This window comes from Pterocles gutturalis, unplaced genomic scaffold (assembly GCF_000699245.1).
Source record: "Pterocles gutturalis isolate BGI_N339 unplaced genomic scaffold, ASM69924v1 scaffold48665, whole genome shotgun sequence".
Taxonomy (NCBI): Eukaryota; Metazoa; Chordata; class Aves; order Pterocliformes; family Pteroclidae; genus Pterocles; species Pterocles gutturalis.
The window spans coordinates 8,620-29,484 of record NW_010147683.1 but is presented as its reverse complement, the minus strand read 5'-3'; the positions used below and the strand labels follow the sequence as shown (position 1 = coordinate 29,484).

Here is a 20,865-nt window from a genome sequence, read left to right as displayed (position 1 = left end):
ACTCTTTCCAATAGCTGCAATACTGCGTGTATCTTTGCATGCAGTGGAGCTCCCAGTAGTGTCTCTAACACACAATGAAATATCACATTTCATAAAATGGTGAATTACAGAGCCAGTGAAACAAGTTAAATGTGATATCTTTACTCAGACTCTACTGAAATCACTTTTCTGCAACAAAAACTGATGGTGAAGCTACCAGGCTACCCCGGTCAAAACAGTGCTGAGTTAAGGCACCAGGCACTGTACAGCTATCAGAGCCTGACATGAGGAAAACAACGTTGACTTTTATTGTTTGATTCAAGAAGAGTCGTTGCAGTAGGAATTGCTAAATTACATAGACCATTGTGCCCCTTGCTCAGCTGCAGCCCCTTGCAAGGCAGCCACACCAATAACAGACTGCGGTCTGTCCCACAGCAGCATTACTCTGGAACCTGAGAGCAAGCAGCATTTCTCAAATCCTGGAATGAACACAATTTCACAGGCTGCTCCAGTCACCAGGCCACAAGCCCAGTTCAGTTTATAGGCTGATTTGGACTTGCTCTCCAGTCAGAGGTGGAGGGGAAACACCACTCGCTCCTGTAACTAGCTAAAAGGTGGAGAAGAGAATAATTTGATGGAAGCTTGTGGGGCATCCCTATTTCTGCACATCATCCAAAGTAACATCTCGCCTCCAAAATGCTGGCTGTACTCAAAAAACCGAGGCATTTTACAGGTTCAGATAAAGATATTCATTCATGACTGAGAGAGCAACAGGACTCTGTCAGCATGAGTAGGCAACTGCTTTCAGGCCAGATCCATCTATTAAACCCTTTGCAAAGCTGCTGTGATTCAAAACTCATGGCCCTGTGCCCACATATTATTTCCTCACTGAGGATGGATCATTTGACTGCCTGCTTCCTCTTCCCCCAGCTGCTTCCAAGGTTCCCAGTACATCACTCCCTGTCTCACTGCTTATTTACAGCATGCTACTGTATCTGTGGACAGTCTAGCTGGAAAGTCACCCACTCACGTATATCTATACATCTTATGAAGAAAAAGTGCTGGGCTGAGACAAGTGGAAAGAAAAGCTTTGGCAGGCAGATGAGATTTTTGTATATCTGAAGCTAGAATGAGCCACTAGCTAACATGCAGGGTACAGGGGTGGGGACAAAGCAAGAATATCAGACAGGTTAGAGTGACACGCTAATTTCAGCTCCCAGACACTTTATGAGCCTATATTTGAGGTTGGAAGGATGAACAATTTAATGTGCAAAGTCTTCATGTTAGTTGGACACTGTGCTTAGGGCCGGCATGGTATTTCAAGAGCCAGTATTTGAATAGTTTTCTCCAGAGACAGGAAAGGGAGTTAACGTAAAGCAGTGGCATCAATCCCTAGAATAGCCAGTGTCCAACCCCCACTCAAGAGCTCTGCTGCCTCACTCCAGAATCTGGGGCAAGAAATATAGTGACAAAAATAAGATCCTCCCTCAGTTACAGAAGACATAGAACTGTTAAATCAAGCTCAGAATTTTCCTTGAAGAATCTAGCTCTTCCCAGTCCCCAGATTTATCCTCCACATTCCTTTAAGGGTTTTCATCCATACAGCAATATGAAATGGCTTATTACTGTGTAGCTGCTAACAAGAGACAGATGTTTCCTTCAGTTCCAGGAAAATGTAGACATGAAGCACATTGTGATGACCCACTAAATATTTTTTGACCCAACTCCCTTTCTGCATGTTATCTCTTCATGCATTTAGTCAAGAAAACGCACCACAGTTCCATGCTTTTCCTGCTAATTACTGAGCTAGACAGAAGAGCATGCTTGGACCGATCACTTTATCTTAGCAGGCAAGGAAAGTCAAGCAACACATTTTCACTTAGTGAATCCAAAGCTGGAGAGTTCTTGCAATTACTTCAGAGCCAAATCAACCGGTGGCTGTGAGCCGAACTCCCCATGTTATTTATTTAGCTAGTCTGGAAGACACGCACTGCACGCTGGCGTGCAGGACAGAGCATCTGTTTCACTCAGACGGTTGGCTACATTCTTTAGTTGATATTAATATCAGGGAAAATTTAGTAACCTAACCACTGGCATGAGAAGTCTGACTTCTAAGAGAACAGATGGCAGTGATCATCTCAGGTTAATTTTAGGCTTCAAAAATTGTTCTGAGTCAGCAAAGCCTCAAGATAAGGGAAAGAAAAAGACATAACATCTGTAAAATCTCTTACCTGTTTCCCATCCAAGGTGTACAGCTTTTTGACCACTCCTGTCTCCAGTTTTATAGCTTCAGTGATGTCAGTGAGAACTTGCTCAAACGAATGGGCAGTCTTCTTGTTCAAGAGCACGCGGACTGCCTTCCGGGGCTTCACCCCGCTGCGGATGATGGTTACCAGCTTGGGACGCACAAAATCTTTGTTCTCCTTTGCCTGGGCACTGTTGCTGCTGGCCAGAGACTGAGGTGCTTTCTGGTTAGCAGATGTCTTCACATTGACAGACCAGTTGGGATTGACGTTCTTGGTGTACTCCACCTTCTTGAAGAAGTTGTCAGATGAGCAGACGTAACTCTCCCCTTTTAAAAAAAAATGAACACCAGTCTAGTTCTACACTTGTTACCTAAGACTGCTGAAAAACAGACATTATACATTTCCCCCATTAATCACATAAATCATTACTCATTGTTTTCATTACCACTTTCATGACAGCTTGTTATTAAAAAATTAATGTTTTATTTATGCTTCTCTAGAATATGACTAATATTTCCCCAAAGTAAGCAAGTCAGACATAGCTTGCATCAGCAAATACATACTACCACTCAGTCACATGAACCAGAGGTTAAAAAAAGTCGAGACTTATAAATATACCTATATATTTAGGTACCTGAAATGCAACTAAGCCGTCTAAAAGCTCCTAAACACCAAATTAATCACCTAAATTATTTTGTAAATTTGCCAGCTTCCTCTCCATCTTTATAGATCTAGCTACTACTTCAGTCTGCCATCCCTGCCAAGAGGATACCAACATTCACCCACAAAAGTTCCTTTTGTGTCATACCTGAAAAATAATGAAAATCTGGTACTGAATAGTGTCTACCAAAAGTAGCTTTGATAAATTTAGTAGGCATAACAAATATGCTTCATTGTAGTGTCAGTGGTTTATTAGGGGACAGACGTAGTGGCAGCTGAGATAAAACAGCACACCAAATACCACTGCTGGCTTTTATATGGCTGGTACCAACCAAAAATATGTTAAATCCAAATTTAGACATGGTAGAGAAGGGTTACACAGTCTTGTTATGAATTCACAAAAAAGCCCTTCCATATCCCATCCAAAATTAGTTTCAAGCTTTGTCTGTAATTTACAGGAACCTATCTAAAGTTTTAAGAGCACCTTAAAGGATTTGTAGGATCTTCTTTTACGCCTGCAAATCTGATGGATGCTAGAAGAGTTATTACTAGAATGAGACTGTAAAACAGTATCCCTAAGTGAATGTAGCTGTCTAGTTTGAAATGACTCAGGCTGCTGGGTGCTTGACGATGCACTGAAAAAAAGTCAGTCAGTGCTAGAGGAAGAAGCTTTTGTCTCGCCATTAGATAAAATTTTAATAGAACTGAAGGCATAACATGGGTACCTGTAGCATCCTACAGAGTTTCTTTCAGTGTTTTACTGGGCTGATCTTACACAACAAAGTTCTTCAAATATTATGATAGGTTTGAAATAAAAACATAGATTTAATTATTTTGAATAAGAAAAAAAAATCCTTCTTCATATAAACGACCAGCTGCATTTCATTATCAGTTCCCTGCTGCACACTCCAGGGCCTGGACATCTTTGAAAATCCTACCCAACATCTGAGTCTGGCTTTCCTTGCAGGATCTCTAGGACAGGATTTGACATCCGATTGGCAAAGGTGTAAATATGTATTTCACAGCTCACTGATTTCCACGGAGTTTTGTGGTCCAGGCATTAGTGTTCATACAGTCATCCTTCTGCTGACTAAATTGCATTTTTGATCAAGGCACTGAGTCGATCCCTTCATAGAACCTATGGTGAGACCACTAACAGGCACACAATAAACAGCAGGCTTTGATAGGCTTAAAACAACAGTCTGTGTAGTACTTGTATCCTTGTTACTGCTAAGTGTTTGATGTCACATGCAGCCAGAGAGAAGATTCAGGATGCTGACTTCTTTTTTTGACCCTGACTTTGTGTCCAGTTTGCCAGAAAGTGATGTGTACTCATGATGCTTACATCACCAACTGCAGCTTTCCTCCACTGCCCCAGTTGCATAAAAAGACCAAAATCATTTATCAACAGGAAGCAGATATTCTGTTTTCCCTTCTGAAGATGGAACAGAAGTACAGAAGGCAGAAGAGAACTAACAAGGTTCATGACGAACACAGTCGGGCATTTTATTGACTAGTGTACCCCAAACTACCACAATAATGCCACCAGAAGGTTCTGTTGGCTTGAACAAAGAATACAAATCTATGAGGCATGTATGGTGTCAGAAAAACCCCTTGATAAACTGACCATGTATTACCCATAGGTGATGCTCCTTAATTCCTTACTGGAAACTGACTCAGTAGAAGCATAAAGATACCCCACAGAGTATCATGCTTTATAAAGAATTCCCATTGGAGATATTGTTTTCTTGGCATTGAATACTTTAAATCTTTCTGATTAATAAGTGATAAATTATGATTTATTCATCTGCTTCAGCCAAGCAACAACTGGTGTGCAGAGGGCCCAAGGTTCTCTCGTTTCACAACTGAGAGTGAAGCACAGCAAGGGGAGTTGGAAATGCTCCCAGGGAATTAGCCCTCCTAAGAACCTGAGCCCTCCCAAGCCCATAATCCCTGGGCGGCACAGACTTTGTAAGCGTGCTCAGCAGAACTGTAGCATTATCCTTTAAGAAAAGGGATTTCTATGTTTAAATGCAATACTAGGACTAAGTGGTTTGAATAGTGTTCCCACCCCTGCCCCAGGCCTCCCTGGGGAAGCTCCTGCCCTCACCTGCATCGCTCCTTCCCTACCTGAAAACCAGAAGCATCAATATCTGCACTGAAGGGTTGCAAGGCTTGACTTTCATCTGGGTTTATGTAATACTTTGGGACAGAAGATGCCACAGTGAAAGAAAGTATATATTTGTGCTGTGTTCTGTAAACACGTGAGGTCTTAGAGCATATTTTCCATTAATAAGTCCCATGTTTTAAAGTAAGTGGAAGAGATTGTTGGTCTGTTTAGTAGAGTATTATTACTCTTCGTTCCAGCTGAACCATTTGAAATTCTTTACTGCACACCATAGCAGTCTAGGATATTTACAACAGTGTACTCTGAAGGCAATAGTAGCATGAAGGCAATACTCTTCTCCTCGGCTTTGTTTCCCCAGATGTGGTATCAGGTAGCTGTGCATATACATACACTGGCCTTTCAAATTATGCTCGCAGTCACAAGCGGAAAATTTCATCTGCCCTTTCTCACATTGTTTCATTTAACCCAAATCCTAGCAACTATTTTATTGAATTGTAAAACTGGACAGATATTTGCTTGGGGTGACACTTCAGAACAGCAGCTCTGCTCAGCATCATTTCTGCAGCTATAGTAGTATAGCTCTGGGGAAGAGGAGCTTTTCTTTCCTTCTTCTCTGACCTAAAGATGTAAGCTGAAGCTTTAACTTAAAAATCACTTCAACTGAAGTCTTCCCAAACAGGTTATGGCCTTCAAATAATAGCAAAATTATCATTCAAGTTCCTCAGGGAGGCACATCCCTTTTACCATTTGCCAGCCAGGAACATGAGCCATTTCCCTTCCCATAGCTGAGTTTTACCCAAACCTTACTATGCAGTGGTAGCAGGACTGGGCAAGCATGGGCTGAAGACCTGTGAAATTTCCAACCTTGAACACACATACTGTGGCCAGAAGATCACAAACAAGAGAAATGTTATGGGGAACAGTGCCTCCACAGAAAGAGGAGTGGTTTCTTGGTTTCTCTCCTACATCTATCTGTGTTAAGCCTATAATGAGAAGTCAAGGTGTACAACTGTGCCAGTCAAAGCAATATAACTGATAGACACAGCGTGGCTGCAGAAGATGTGCACAGCGTAACAGAAGGAAAAGGGAGGAAGTGGATATGAGGTTTTGTCAAAAGCAAAAGAAACTACTCCAAGAAATATATTGCTCCCCAGGCCTAAGCATAAAAATCTGTGCACAAATATTTTCAGGAACACGTCTTAAGACAGCACACAGCTGTGTACATATGCAGAAATCCAACTGTAAGCCATGAGAAGGTACGATGAACAGCTACGTCATTACTTCCAAACGAAACCCCAAATGGGAGCCCCAAGGAGACACACTCATGCATTGGGGGTGGGAAGCTTTTGTAAGAGACAGAAGCATCATCCTGACAAGATCCAATCTGCTGCTGAACACCACGCTATGGCATGACAGCAGTGGTGGCAAGGATAGCACGGTTTTAGTGCAGTGCCTGGTCACTGCACGATGCCCTTTCTGCACTGCAAAACCAAAGCCCTGCAGAATGATTCACACTTGTCATCATGCCAGCATGCTCCAGAGGTGTTACAACTTCTATCGTGCCACCAAACCACCCAAGGCATGTATTGATTCCTTCTATCCTGCCCTTAGGACTGACTGTAGTCCTTTGACCTTAAATCAAAATTGGCATATTTGCCATTTGAAGCCATGGCTTGTACCACACTGAATCACTCTGGCTACAAAGGCATTACACGTTACTGTGCTACAAATTTGATGGAAGCACAAGGCGATTATTTAGCTCCTAAAGAAGGGATGATCTCAGCAGAGATAAGGTTTGCCTTAGAGAAGGTTTCTTAGAGAAACACTAAGCTCAAGATGAGCGCTAATCCTTCAACCCTCTTACAGCAGCTCCTTGTGACAATAGTAAAAATGACAGGCTGTGTTTTCAGAATGAGTTATCCTTTCTCAGCATGCACCAGCAAGTTTTCAAGTATAATGAAGTGTGGGCAGAAGTCTTGCAAGAAAAAAAAAAAAAAATCGGGAAACCTGGATTGAGGCCATTTTGAAAGTGTAACTGCTAACAGTTATTCCAAAAACAGTCTCTGTGGGCTGCACTCAATTATTTTGGTTGTTAGCTCTGCTGTCGCAAAGTTGAGATTGTGCTACTGTGCCCAGCTTTCATGTTTCATGGGATTTACTCTGACTTCGATAGGAATTAAGTGGACTTAACACCTTGCAGAGTTCATTACATATGGTGTTAAAGTAGCCCTTTAGTTTCAAATGCATGAACTTCCTGCTACTTTATGCATTAAAAAGGATTTTCCTCTGCCTCGAGACCTACTCCACCATGGCAAAATGAACTCTGGAAGAGCTTCCTTCCTTTGGCTCTTCCACAGGGAGCTCTCCCATGAGAGAGAAGCACCTCCTGTTCTGTTGAAAAAGGGAAAGAAATGCATGATTACCAAATCACCCTCAAAACCACACGATGCCCATAAAGAATTTATGGGACCACACCAGTCCCAGTGTGACAGCCAGGAGGAGCGAGCAAATAAAACAGAACCACCAGGATACATTTTGTTACATAGGATGTAGTTAGCCAAGCTGTCAGGACAACAGCCACAGAAAACAATGCCACAGGTTACCAAGACTTCAGTATTGGACATTAATTTCAGTTTTTCAGGCAAACTGGAAGATGCACACATAGGGTGGAGATTTCACTATTATTTCATATAAATCCCTTAGTCCCAGCACACACCCAGCTCTGTACAGCTCCAGGGTGGAGCCCTTCCTATGATTACTTTAAACACTCCTGGACAAGACTTTGGAAAAGTCTTCCCCAGGGCACGAGAGGATACAAAAAGCTTGGAACACTTTCTGGAGTATCTCACATAGCCCAAGAACACTTGCAATGAAACACTACTGAGCAAAACAAAATCCTATTCAGCTTTTTCTAGTGTTCTAGTGTTTAATCTGAGACAAGAACAAATTTCAGACAAGTAGCCCAGCACAGGACAAGGGGATGGGCCTGAGATGGGCTCTCCACCCACAACGCAAGGGGACTGTGCCCTGCCTAACAGCCTGAGCATACCAGGAGCTCAGAGGGGAAGAACTCTACAGCTTCAACAAATGCTGAATCTCTCAAGTTCTACTTTTAATCTATGTCTACATTTCTGCCTTCACTGACCACGTCTGATGCATGCTATATTTGTATTTGATGGGTTTATTTCCACATGTATTCTGCCCCTGACCATAGACAAAGGACACTTAATGCACATGAAATTAGCCACTGACTAGAAGCAGGTCCAAAGCCTGACTCAGACAAGAGAGTACACAAGTGGGAGATGCTGTCAGCAATTTCCCTGCAGTCAGGATCAGCTGTAACAGTGCAATAATAGGATGCTGTACTGCATTAAACCTACATATATATTAAGGAAGAATGCAGTCCTAATCAATGGCAGCGTGTGCATTATTTACAAATACATTAAAACAGAATGCTGAAAATAGTGAGCCAAGATTACGACTACAGTGACGGAAGATGGCCATTATGACTGAAAGGAGGGAGGAAAAAAAAGATCAGACAGGTGGATTTTGAGAGAAGGTCATTGGGAGACACGGCCACAGACAGCTCTCTGGTACAGAAGGCAGTATGGCAAAGCAGCCAGGGACAGGTGAGGAAGAACCCAGCAGGCAGCAGAGTGACAGCGTCCTGGTGGACTTCCAAAATGTGAGGCATTAGAGTGTAGTACAGGAAAGAGCAAGACACATCCCAACTGACAGCTGGGAGGGATGTGATCAAAGAGTAAGAAAGACTTCACTTGTTCCATATTGGACAGACTGGGAAGTAAAACAATCATCCAGAACCTTATGAGAACAACCCTGAATGCCAGGGAAGGAAAGACTACCAAGTCTGGGTCTGGAGACCAAAAGAGTCCCATGTAATTATCAGCACACCAAGCAGTTTTTTGCACCTGAAACATCTGTCTCAAGGATTGTGCAATATCATTCTCTACCCTCCAGAAGTACATTCAGACTACACCATATAAGCACATTTTTTAATCATGCATAAGTAGTCAAATACTTAGAACATGATGTGAAATATTATCAGTAATTCACCAGCTTTTGCAATCAAACTACTGAGATGAACCTCTCTAATGTTTTTTCCCTAGGTTCTATCTGTTTATTGGAAACTACAATAATAAATTAGTCACATTATAGCAACTAGAACTGGTTTAGTTATGCTCAGTCTCCAGACAGAAAGCTAATTTATATGGCAAACATACACTGTTTGTGTATGTACTGTTCTTGTATGCCACAGCGCAATTATCCTGAAGTTTTGTTTTTCTGTGCATGTACCTAGCGCAGTTATACAAACACCCAGGCTAACAGCAGTTTACCATAAGGTTGGTTACAACCATGGTATTATAGATCAAAAGTAATCTTTCCCAGATCGTTTTTCTACAACAGATGTGTAGGTCATCCCTAGAAATATGGGAATATTGTTATCATTAAATTGTCAATAACAGCATGCAGATCTATCTTTGCATTTTCAAACATGGTATTCCTTTGTTTTCACTCTGCTCAGACTGTATTTTGCTAGCTGGTGCTCTGCTGAGGACACAGCCACACAGACAATCCCATTTTTTGTTTTAGTGCCACTTCTTCAATGCTGTTTCCAGATACCATTTTGGCGGAACAAAGCCAGAACCAAAATGCCAGCATCTCCTGTGTGTACCTTAACAAATAAAAAAATATTTTCAAGAACTAGGTACCTTCCCACCTGCAGCAAAACCCAGTGTAAAGCAGGTATAACAACTAAAGGGTTCTTTACTGGCAAAAAGCAGGAAGAGTATAAAAGGAGAATAAAGAACTCCATTTTCTCCTGTGGAGTTATTCCTGAAAATTTGCATAAAACCTAGGACAAGCAGGACTGAGAGCTGCCATTAGAGAAAGGCTGTGGCCATATTAAGACACCAGAATGAAACATGGCAGAATCTCTAAAATTAAGGGAGACCACACCTCCCTTTGACAGCTGTAACTAGGCTGAGAATAACTCCACTAGGACTGCATCATCTCTCTGAAAGGCAGCAATTTCTTCCCAGTAAAACTCCTCTATGGAAACCAATATGCATTCTGTATGCTTGTCCCCACAAAGTATTTTGGGGGAATGAGTATCCCACCTGACAGATAAGGAATTCTAGGGAGAGATGCTTTAGTCAAGGTCACACAATGACTCACTGCTGAGGCTGCCTCTGCAGTTCAGCGGCTCACACACTCACACCCATTGTCTTTTATTAAAGGCAGAAGCCTTGGGGATTTTCTGTAGTTACCAAATCAGCCAGGTCATCTGCTTGGAGGAAAACATCAAGGAGCAGGGAAGAGCAACTCCCCTCTTGCAACAGAGTAATCGGGATATTGCAGGTCCAAACAAAGAATGGAATATCTGAATTGCTTAGGAAAGAGGAAAGCGGGGTGGCTGTGGGTGTCCTCTGTGCACCCCACTCAGGCTGTGCCACCAGCAGAGCTTGCCCATGGCCATGCCTTGGGCAAGGAGGCAGGACTGGCCACACAGCCATTTCACCCTGGGGGTCCTCCTGGCACTCCCCGAGAAGGCCAGCACCCATGGCGGCAGCCCAGGGCTGCAGAGGGAGGTCCCCCGGCACAGCCAAGGCTGGCAGCTGAGCTCCACAGGAGCAAGCCTGTCCCCAGAACACCCCCTCCAGACAGGAGGATTGATTTTTGACTCGTCCTTCATCCCACAGTCCAAGAGACGCTCAGACGAACAGGCATACCAAGAGCTCCTCTAGATACAGGGACACACTCAGACCGGCCCTGAGCATCCCCTGCACACGCTGACCTGCCATGCAGGGGATGCCTTCCCACACTCCTCCCCCAAAGCAACCCACCCCACCACACACAGTCCCTGCAAAAACACTCCTCAAATACACCCCCTTACACACATCTGAACATCTCAATACCCCTCCCTTCTGCACAGACCCTGAACCACATTCAGATGCAGCACATGAACCCCCAACGCCCTCTCCACGCACGTTGCTATGGAAGAACCCCCCCTCCCCAAGCACTCCCCCTGACACACACACAGCCCAACACACCTCCACACACTCCCTGAGTGCAAACACCAGCACACACCCTGTGCATGAACCCCCTCAAGGAACCCCAACACCTCCTCAGCAATTAACCCTCCTTACACCTTCCTCCACACGCACACACGTATCAACCCCCAAATTTCATTAACTGCAGCCCCCCAAAAACACCCTTCTCCATACACACATCTTGTTCGTTAATGTTCCCCTCTAAGCACACTGCGTGAACTCCCAACACACCCCTCCACACTCCCCAAACACTGTAAAAACCCCTGTCACCCCACCTTCCACACATCCACACCCTGCATGCACCCCCAGCACCCCACAGCACACCCACTGGTCCCTGCACAGCCCCGACCACACGCCTATACACACACATTGTGCACGAACCCCTCAAAACACCCCCCCACACAGAGCACATAAATCCTTCCCACACCCCTTACACCCCACTACCTGAATCCCCCCCCAGCACCCCTCGCTTTTCCGTTCATACCCATCCACCCCAGTGGGAAACCCACATCACTCCTCAGCCACCCCCTGCACCCATGTGAGACCTCCCCCCAGCCCGGACAGACGTGGGGACACCCTCAGACAGCCCCCCAAGTGATGGACACAGCCGTGTCTAGCCAAGAGCAAGACACACCCCTCCAGCTCCACATCTGCACCCGAGCGAGCGTGCTGGGGGACACCCCGGGGGTGTCAGCCCCTGCTCTGCCACCCCCCCCCACACTGCTCTGGAGGGGAAGGCGAGCAGGTTCAGCACAGAGGGCAGAAGCATCCCCACTTGCCCAAGGAAATGTGACCTTAACGGCAGACCCAAGTGGTGCAGCCCCCTTCCCACCCCGCCTCCTCACTGCACCAGACAGCGACGCTAATTACCTTCCTCCAGCTCATCCATGCTTCCAATCTTTCGCGACCCATCGATGGTGTAAATGTAACGGACTCCCTGAGGCAGATTAATGTTGTCAGACAGGGATCGGGTCAGGTCAGCCAGGAGAGCATCAAAACTTCGGAAGCGGTCAGAGGACACGGCATATACAATCCCCTTGAAGTAGCGGTCCCCGTTGCGATAGAAACGCACCTTCTTGGCTTTCTTCTCATTACTCAGTGCCTGTAAGGTCCTGGTTCTGTAGAAGCTACAGTGAGCACTGTGAGTGGGGCTGGGCAATCCGTTCATACGTGAGCCTCGCATGTTTCTGGACGCCTTGTCTCTTTCGTCAAAGTGTCCAAAATCAAGTTCCATAGTTTGGGGAACCCTAAAGATCTGAAGCTGAGCAGGAAGGAGATGGGGAGAGGAAGAGTGCAAAGGGACAGGTTAGAGCCAAGCAGAGCCACAATCCAGAGGAAAAAAAAAATAAAAAAAGACACTAATGCAAGAGCTGTATCTGGAGCAGGACAGATGTATTTGGGAAGCACCTCCTCCTCTGACCCAGATCAGCATTGATTCTGGGGACTGAGGGTAGGAGGGGTCCTCGCATTTTGAAAGGGATCCAACTACTGGGGGCAGGGAACACGTTTCCAGAGAGCTGTCTGCTCCTGCACCTGGGATTTTTCACAGTGCAGTATATTGGGACTTGGGGCCAAAGGGATACATGGCAATCACAACTCAGCCCCAAAAAACTCGTCCAAACACCAGTTGGCAATGAATTAAACCTCTGAGCCCTGTGAGGTTTCCTTTGGCAACTGAAAACAAGGAGATCCCAGTAAGTCAGCCCTTCAATCTGTCGAATCACGGAAGGAACCAGAGCATCTGAATGTTTAACATTAGAATAAACTGGCATTTATGAAAGAATGGTCACAGGGGAATAAGCAGTTTCTTTGTGACAGCCTGTTCAATAAGGGCTAGCAATGAGATCCAGCCCACCCTTCCCCCTATCCGCAGCCCCCCTCCTAACCCATCAATCAATTCCCAGGACCAGCCTACATCTCTAAGAAGAAATGACTGGAAAGAAAAAATCCGTCATTGAAAGGAGGCTTCGATAAGCTCTTTTCAGCCCGAGTCTCCTCTGAATTGCATTTCTGCTCCTGTTTAATGAGGACGAGAAAATAAAGGAGCTATTTCCATTCCCCCTTCCAGCCTTAACTGATTTAATTGCTGGAAGTGCCCCTGCCCAAGGGACACACCGCCCCTGCTAGCTCACCTTTCATTGTTCTGAGCACGGGGGGCTCCCAGCGCAAGTGACTAGCACAGAAAAGCTGAGGCTTGAGCTGACACCCAGCAAGTAGGAATTTCTGCATGGTCTCTAGTTTATGCTTAAGAAAACCTTCCTTCTGCACCAAACCCCAACACAAAAGGAGGAGGAACCCCCAACCCTGCAATAGAAATACCCTTCCAGCACAACCAGGAACACACAACTCATGTATCTTGCTTGCATGTTAACAGAGGGCAGAAAGGGGATTTACACCAACACTTGTCAGCCAGGTATAAATCTAGGAAAAGCTGTTGCTATCTCTTCCTCCCCCCTTACGTTTGCCAGAACTAAGCTCCTTCCCTGTATTTTACAATGTCAGCATGACCTGTGCAAGAAAAATCCTTATCCCCAGTCTGCAATAAAGCAGAAGATGACAATGCAGGCGATCTGCACAGAAACCCCAAGTTGGGAACATTTTCCCCATGATGCCAGTTGGGGTAGATTCAGTCTGGTGTCATGCAGTGAACAATGAAACATCCAAGCAACTTTGGGAATGAATCAGAGGATGCAGGGGGTTTTGATTTTAAATGAACTGCAGATGCTGTAAGGTACTAAGAGAAAGATTCCTCCTTCCTATCTGACATCTGTTACTTTTCTGCATGCAAGTCACTCAAAAAAAAGCTCTACTCACCGGTTTTCAGCGCGCAGGGTGGAGATGCTGAGAGAAAGAAAACCAGGCTCACTCTGCCTTTGTTGTCTGAGCTCCAAGCAAGAAATTCCTGCCAGGGTGGATGAGACGCCTCCTAGGTCCTAGTGCCTTGTTCAATCCCTTCACGGTAACTTTGCCTCAGTGGTTTTTACTCTCCTCATCAGTCGTCTGCTTGTAGTCTTCTCTGTATTTCAGAAAAAAAAGGGTGTGTGTTAATTCCAGCTCCATATATGTTAACAGATGGGTAAACAAAAAGTTTAAAGGGGCTTTAAAGGAGCAAGCTTTGGGGTAATGTTCTGAAGGATGCAAATTTCCTTTTGGCTCTAGTTTCCCCAAGAAAGCAACTGGCCACCCTGAAAAAAAAGAGCATAATCAGACTGATGCACCAATGTTATAGGATCACCAGTACAGGGAGGTCATGGCTACAATCCTACAGAGTGCTACAATGCTGGCACAAGACTCCTGTGCATTAGGAAAGCAACTAAGAAAAAAAGTTGACCAGTGGAACTGGGCACAGTCCTGCTCCTGGACTGGTTTTACATGGTATTCATGGTTTACACTGGCAAGCAGAAAGGGAGAATTCACTTGGTGGTTCTGCATGTGGTGCCCCTGAATAATTTTTCTCTGTTAACACTGGATATAAGCCAAAGCCAGAGCTCTGAATCCCAGTTCATTCAAATCCCCAGGGGGTTCAGGATAGAGTCATTCGACACAAGCTTAACCCAACAGATTCAGCCTGGCTTGTATCCCAAACTAAGAGAAGTTTCCTTTCTGATTCCACTGCAGGAAGACTCAGCTGTTAGAAAATTATACCGGGCTCTTTCACTTTGACAGCAAAATCTTTCACCTGCTTTCTGGATAGAGACCTGCAGTTAGAAGAGCAGCACAGCTAACCCTGCTCCTAAACCCCCTTGGGTGCTGGTCCCATCTTTATTTTAGAAAAGCACAGGATTTGGAAATGGGAGGGTTTACACATCTGCAGAAGGAAATATTTCCTAAAAACTGTGTCTGTTTTGAATGAAAACATCAGATTTCGTCATTTTGGCAGGCACATCACTGCAGTATCACATTTACACAGAAAAAGTCAGTATTTATTCCAGCTTTGTCTGCCCTGTACACGATAGTCCAGGCAACACTGACACAAACCCACCAGGATCTCATCTTTGTTTGCCAGCAACTTTCACACATGACATTTGTAAATTTTCCGTCCTTTTATTCAAAGGCTCCTGTGCATCTTCTGCTAAAGTTGTTGGCTGCTCCCTTGTGTGCTTGGTGGAATCACTGTGGGAGACTACAGTCTGCTCTCCTTCCTCAGGAATTAGCGCTTGAGAGGACCACAGGAAAGAGCAGGGGCTGTGCTCTCCAGGGGGTATTTCAGTAGGTCTGTGGCTGCAGATGCAAGAGGTAGGTGGAACTTTAAGCCTTCTCCTTCCCATTACACCCCATTCCAGTTTAGATAATACCTGGCCATTCATCACCATGTGCTTTATCTGTCCAGGACTAACAATTCTTCCCTATACCACAATACTACTGTAAATATAAATTTATTCATACTTTTTTTAACAATGTGCCAAAGATACAAATCATTATGAGGGTGCTAAGTACAGTAACAGGAAGAACAGAGAAAAGGAAACCAAATGCAGTCTTCAGTGGTGCACAGACCTTTGGTAGAGAAGAGACAGACTGAGATGATGTCTAAGAATCTGAATACTACCCCAGGGTAACATGTCAGGATGATGTAAACCCTCAGTCAGTGGAATTGCACAACAATTTATTCATCTCTGACTTGCATGGTGAGTTCTGAGGACAGCAAAGAGTCTCAAACAGCATTAACAAATGGCTCTTGACTTCTCTCCACATCTGAAACCATATGTGCTGGTGAGAAGATGAAGCATGCCTATATGGACATGTCTGCTCAGGACACTGCCAGAAGCTTTTTGGAGCATGGGCACTTCCTTTTAAAAGCAGAATTACTCCAGCAAGAGACCTGATATTTGTTCCCAGCAATAGAAATCTTATCCTTCAGTCAATGACGGTAATGTTCACCTTGGGTAAAATCTCGAGTCACTCCAAAAAAGTGCCCAAATCACCTTCAGTACAGTTGACCTCCTTTAATCCTGCCATGAGACAAGGAGGATCTCTGCAGCCAGAGCATCATCGGAGGTGAGAAGCCCAGGAGCCAGATTGATTTCACATGTTCTCAGTGCAATCGCACCATATTTGCATCTCTTCAAATGAGATCACCTCATCCTACAGACACTGGCTGGGCTGTGCAATAAGGCACAGGTATAAACAGCTTGCTTGATGAATGCAAGGGCCTGCTCCTGACTTCACTTCTGTTGGTCCGGCATAAGAGGTTCTTCACTGGCCTTAAGGAGCTAATGCTAGTCAAAACCTATTTCCATCAGACGAGGCTTACCCTGAGACACCATAATCTAAACCATTTCAGGCAGCATGAGTGATTGAGAATTGGAAAGAATATTCTTCTTCCCATCACTAATTTCATCTAGCTAAGAAGGAAAGATAAATTTAGCTCTTCACATTAAATTATCTGCTTTAAATCAGGTGAATCATCTATCTTCCAGGAAGCCAACATTTAGACTTTTGCCTGTGTAACTAGATCTGTATAAAGATATGTTTGTTGACATTGCTGAGCAACTGTGATACTTTGGAAAGGGACAGACTGCAGGTAAAAGGGATTTTGCAACTGCTTTGTGCTAACTTCTTTGCACATACCTACAAAATACAATTTCTAGCATCATGAGGAGTTGCAGTCTTAAGCACTCCATGTCAATGCCCAGTTACTTTGCTATACATCGCCCTGATTTCTGTAAAAAATTGCATCTGATTACACAGCATGTTCTCCAATCAGGATGTAAATTAGGGTGATAAGTAGCTCAAGTCTGGCTGCACCACAGATGAGAATTCTGGAAAAAATTAAATCAAGTGATCACTGCTTTTGGAGGAAGTCTTGGATCAACATTTTCAAGTCAGTCTATTTAGATGCATATGTTTAATTACATTTCTTATTTTAACCTCTGTTCTTCTGGACTGTTTTGAAAATGTCATCCCTGATCATCGCTTTCAAAGCTTCACTTGATGTGAACTTACATGCCAAAACCCTCTGAAATGACAAATTACTATTTCAGGGCTCTGCCAAATGTGTCAAAACACTCAAAACTGAAAGCCCATAAAGCCAATGGCTCAGTCTTGACCTTACAGAGCAACGGGCTTAAAACATGAATTTTCAAAAGAGCTGATAGTTCAAAGAATTATCCTATATCAGACTATAGAGTTAAGTTTCTCCTGCATAACACCATGAGCTAATAAGCAATGGGGACTTGGCAGACGTTCACCATATAACATTTGTTTCCTTTGGAGATTTATTTTTACAGGGACCACACACAGCTGAAAGTCTTTTAAATACCAATGCTAGCAAGCCAAAGTCAGCTCAACCACTGGGGAGAGAAGGGTGGAGGAACACCTCCATAGCACGGTTTCACCCCTCCAAGCCTTGTGACCATCTGCAGAGGCTCTTCAGACATTGAAATCAGAGGGCTGGACCCTTCGACAGCTTGAATCACTGGAAAACCCAGGCAGCAGCAGGGACATTTTCAGTCTGGGGAAGGAGGAGAAGGAGGAAGCAGAAGCTGGGCTCCAAGGCCACCTCCAGCAGCTGGCCAATGGAGGGCTCCTCACCACCAGTATCTCCTGGGTCAGACCTGTCACCAGACTTCCAGAACCCAGAGGCTGTGCTGAGTCAGTGCATTTGCACTGCAGCCCCACACCCTTGGCAGATGCATGCCCTCAATCTCAGCAGATTACTTTGGCTTCAGATAAGCTTTGAAATTTGGGAGAAAGAGACCTTTACATCCTCCGAGGGATCAACAGGAAGCAGGCTTCAAGTGAAAAGGCCATTTCCTGTGCTAATAAGCTCTTTGTAAGTATCTGGAAATGTTCATAATGAGTTAATTCAGTGAACTCACTCAAGCCATTCCCAACACATCCACATACAAGAAAGCATTAAAATGCACAACAATCATCCAAAAGAAAAATACCTTTTGCACTAGACTTCTTCTGGCTCCATCCCCTCCCTACTACAAGCAAATAATCACGATCAATAAACCTTTCACAGCTGAAAACAACTTCCCTGATAACAGAAAATGAAGCACCCCCACCCCAGTACACACCCTATGATATCTCGGGTAAATTCAGCCAGACCCAGCGAGTTCCACAACCCAAATTCTGGTGGCAGTTCAGTGGCAGTGTTTTCCCTTAACAGCAATTTGCAAAGCTTGCAGAAAGCCATGGAAACGTCTGCCGCATGCCTTGCCTGTACCCTGGGGGACATGCAGAACCTCACCAAGGTTGCAAGTACAATTTTGCTGACCAAATTATGTACATGGTTGGCAAGTCCCAGCCAAGGTCATGACAAATGGAACCACAAGAAATCCCCATGTCTCCTTTCTCTGAGGTTGGCCATGGGAATCAGTAGTTAGAATACTCATGACCAAGAATTTAATAACTTCTTGATCATTTCATTTTATACAGTAATTCTAACTGAATACATGATTGCCAGCCTCTCTCAAAATGCCTGCTGAATGTAACATTGGTTTGAGTGAATTTCCTGATGGAATATGAAGTGATGGAAAGGAAAATCTCAAAGCCATCATGGGGGATCATGTCACATTCAAGTTGGAAATGCAAGATGTTTCCTTTCAAGCATAGATCCTCTCTGTCACTCTGAAGGCAGTGACAGTGAAGTCAGACATTGGGGAGCATTCCACTCAGTCAACGTCATCCCAGACCAAGCCAAGAGGCTGCAGGATTTGCCATATGTGTCCTAGGCAAATGCCTTCTTGTTATCAAACAGTGAACACATGATCTACAAAAATAGTATTTTAAACAGAAGACAAAAGGTACCTTCAGTGGCTTTAGGAGACATTAAGAGCTCTTGAGCTCTGGTATTAAGTATAACATAGGACAAAGACTAGATGTCACAAGAGGGCAAACTCCACCAACCTGGAGTCCTCATAGCCTATCTCGGTCTCATGTTGAACTTTAATATTACAAGCATTTGTCAGGTCCATGCACCCCGACACATTGCCCATAGGTAATCTCAATTCAGGCCCACACCATATTTAGAGCACGTAGAAGGCTCACACTGTGGCACTGCCTGTGTCTGTGCCAACACATCTGGCCTCTGGCAGCAGAGCACGGGTGCTGGAAACTCCCAGGGCAGCTATAAGGCTGTAAGGAAACCTGTCTCTTGGCAGGAGATGAGTAATTGGTATTTAGAGTGTGGATTCTGGCTGAGCTCAGCTGTTGTGTAAAAGCTTTGAGCTGTCAGCTACATAGTAGGAATAACTGTCATTCAGCTTGCTCACCTCCTTCTACCAGCAGTAACAGCTGAGAGATAGAGGCAGCTCAAAGGTTTTTATGCTCTCCAGGAAAGAAGAGAGCAGAGTGGGGAAAGCATGCTTTTGTATTGGTATTTTATTGTTTTCAGGGAATGGTTCAAATCTGTTTTATCCTAAAAATTCACAGGGAACAGTAATAAATGGTGATTTTTCACAGCTGCAGATACTGCTTAGCTATTTTGCTACTGTTCTTCACATATATCATTTATCTACAATTAACTACTCATAATCATTGCTTTGCATCTGTATTGAAATTTAAAGGTAGATACAGCAATTTAAAAACCTCATTTAGCAAGACTGAAAGAAAAACTTGTGCTCAAAAGTCTCATGCAAATTAGAATACCCAGCACACTGCTAGACCATTGTTTAAACATCAATGAACTGAGATTTCTTGTTTGCATAGCCACAGTCTCTCACTTGAGAAAGATGCAGACTCATTGCAGTCAGGCAGAATGGAAAAACAATACAACACGGTATAACATACAAGGTCAGCACTGACATCTTCAGTCCCCTTTCTCCAGCAACCAGAGCCCACACTGCAAACCCTATCCTAAACTAAACCAAATCTGATTCTTCTTCTCACAGAATTACTACCAGGCTTTGAAAAGCTGGGTCTTGCATGCAGCAGCCAGCAATACCCTGTGCGTTTCTAGTACAAGGCACTGCTGAGCACTGCAAACATGGGAAGCAGGTTCCAAACAGGTGCTGACATGCAAAGCCCTGTCCCTAACAGCTACTGATGTATCCAGGGATTTTAGATACCTCCTGAGTACCTACGTGGAGCTACATGTATGTTTTATCTTTAAAGCAAAGGCTACAGTATGGAAACACCCATTAAGTGCTTTGCTGCTCCGAGTTAAAGTTTTATTCTGTTTCCAATTAGAAATCCAAACTGCTTGTTGGATTGGGTGACTTCCACTCACTAAGCAACCCAACAAATATTTTCAGTTTGATCCTTATGGTTATTAACCCTGAAAGCACATGGAGCACTCCGCTCAAATACCTCTTATTCATTATTAATTCAAGGAGCACACCACAACATGAATAGCCTTTGCATACCTCCTGGGCATGGTCATGACTTGTTGCTCTGTGGTCACCCTGCAACGATCCAGCCCTCAGCACTGCTGACTGGCCCAGATCTCCAGATTGTGGGCTAAATCTGTAGACACATCCCTGAAAGAGAACTGTGAAAGCGAGTGCTTGTCTCACTCTTAGCCTACACAAGCCCAGTCATCTCCAGTCTGGTCATGCCAGACATCCTCTCACTCTCTTCTTCATGGCACTCTTCTCACTTTGGGATATCCCTTTTAGGCCTCCTTCCTTGCCTCTTCCATAGATGTGTGAAAGGGGGACCTGCAGAAAGCAGTCTGGTTGTACTTCCTGCAGCACTAATCACAATCCACATCGCACACACACCACTCTCATAGATGTAATAACACCAGCGCATATTGGCTCCCGGTGAGGCTGGCAGATCTGACGGGAAATATTTGTGAGGTGCAGATGATGCACAAGTTGAGTGCACAGAGTAC

The 20,865-nt window shown here is 44.4% G+C and overlaps 1 protein-coding gene across 1 annotated transcript; it reads right to left on the bottom strand.

Annotated features, from left to right (window-relative positions):
* Positions 1-2,210: 2,210 nt before the first annotated feature.
* DCX (doublecortin) lies at positions 2,211-14,068 on the bottom strand (the record flags this gene model as incomplete). Its single annotated transcript, XM_010086124.1, has 3 exons — positions 13,899-14,068; positions 11,955-12,345; positions 2,211-2,551 (listed from the first exon to the last, which is right to left on the bottom strand). Coding segments are annotated over exons 2-3 (705 nt in total), but the record flags the coding sequence as incomplete, so codon positions are not given.
* Positions 14,069-20,865: the final 6,797 nt, after the last annotated feature.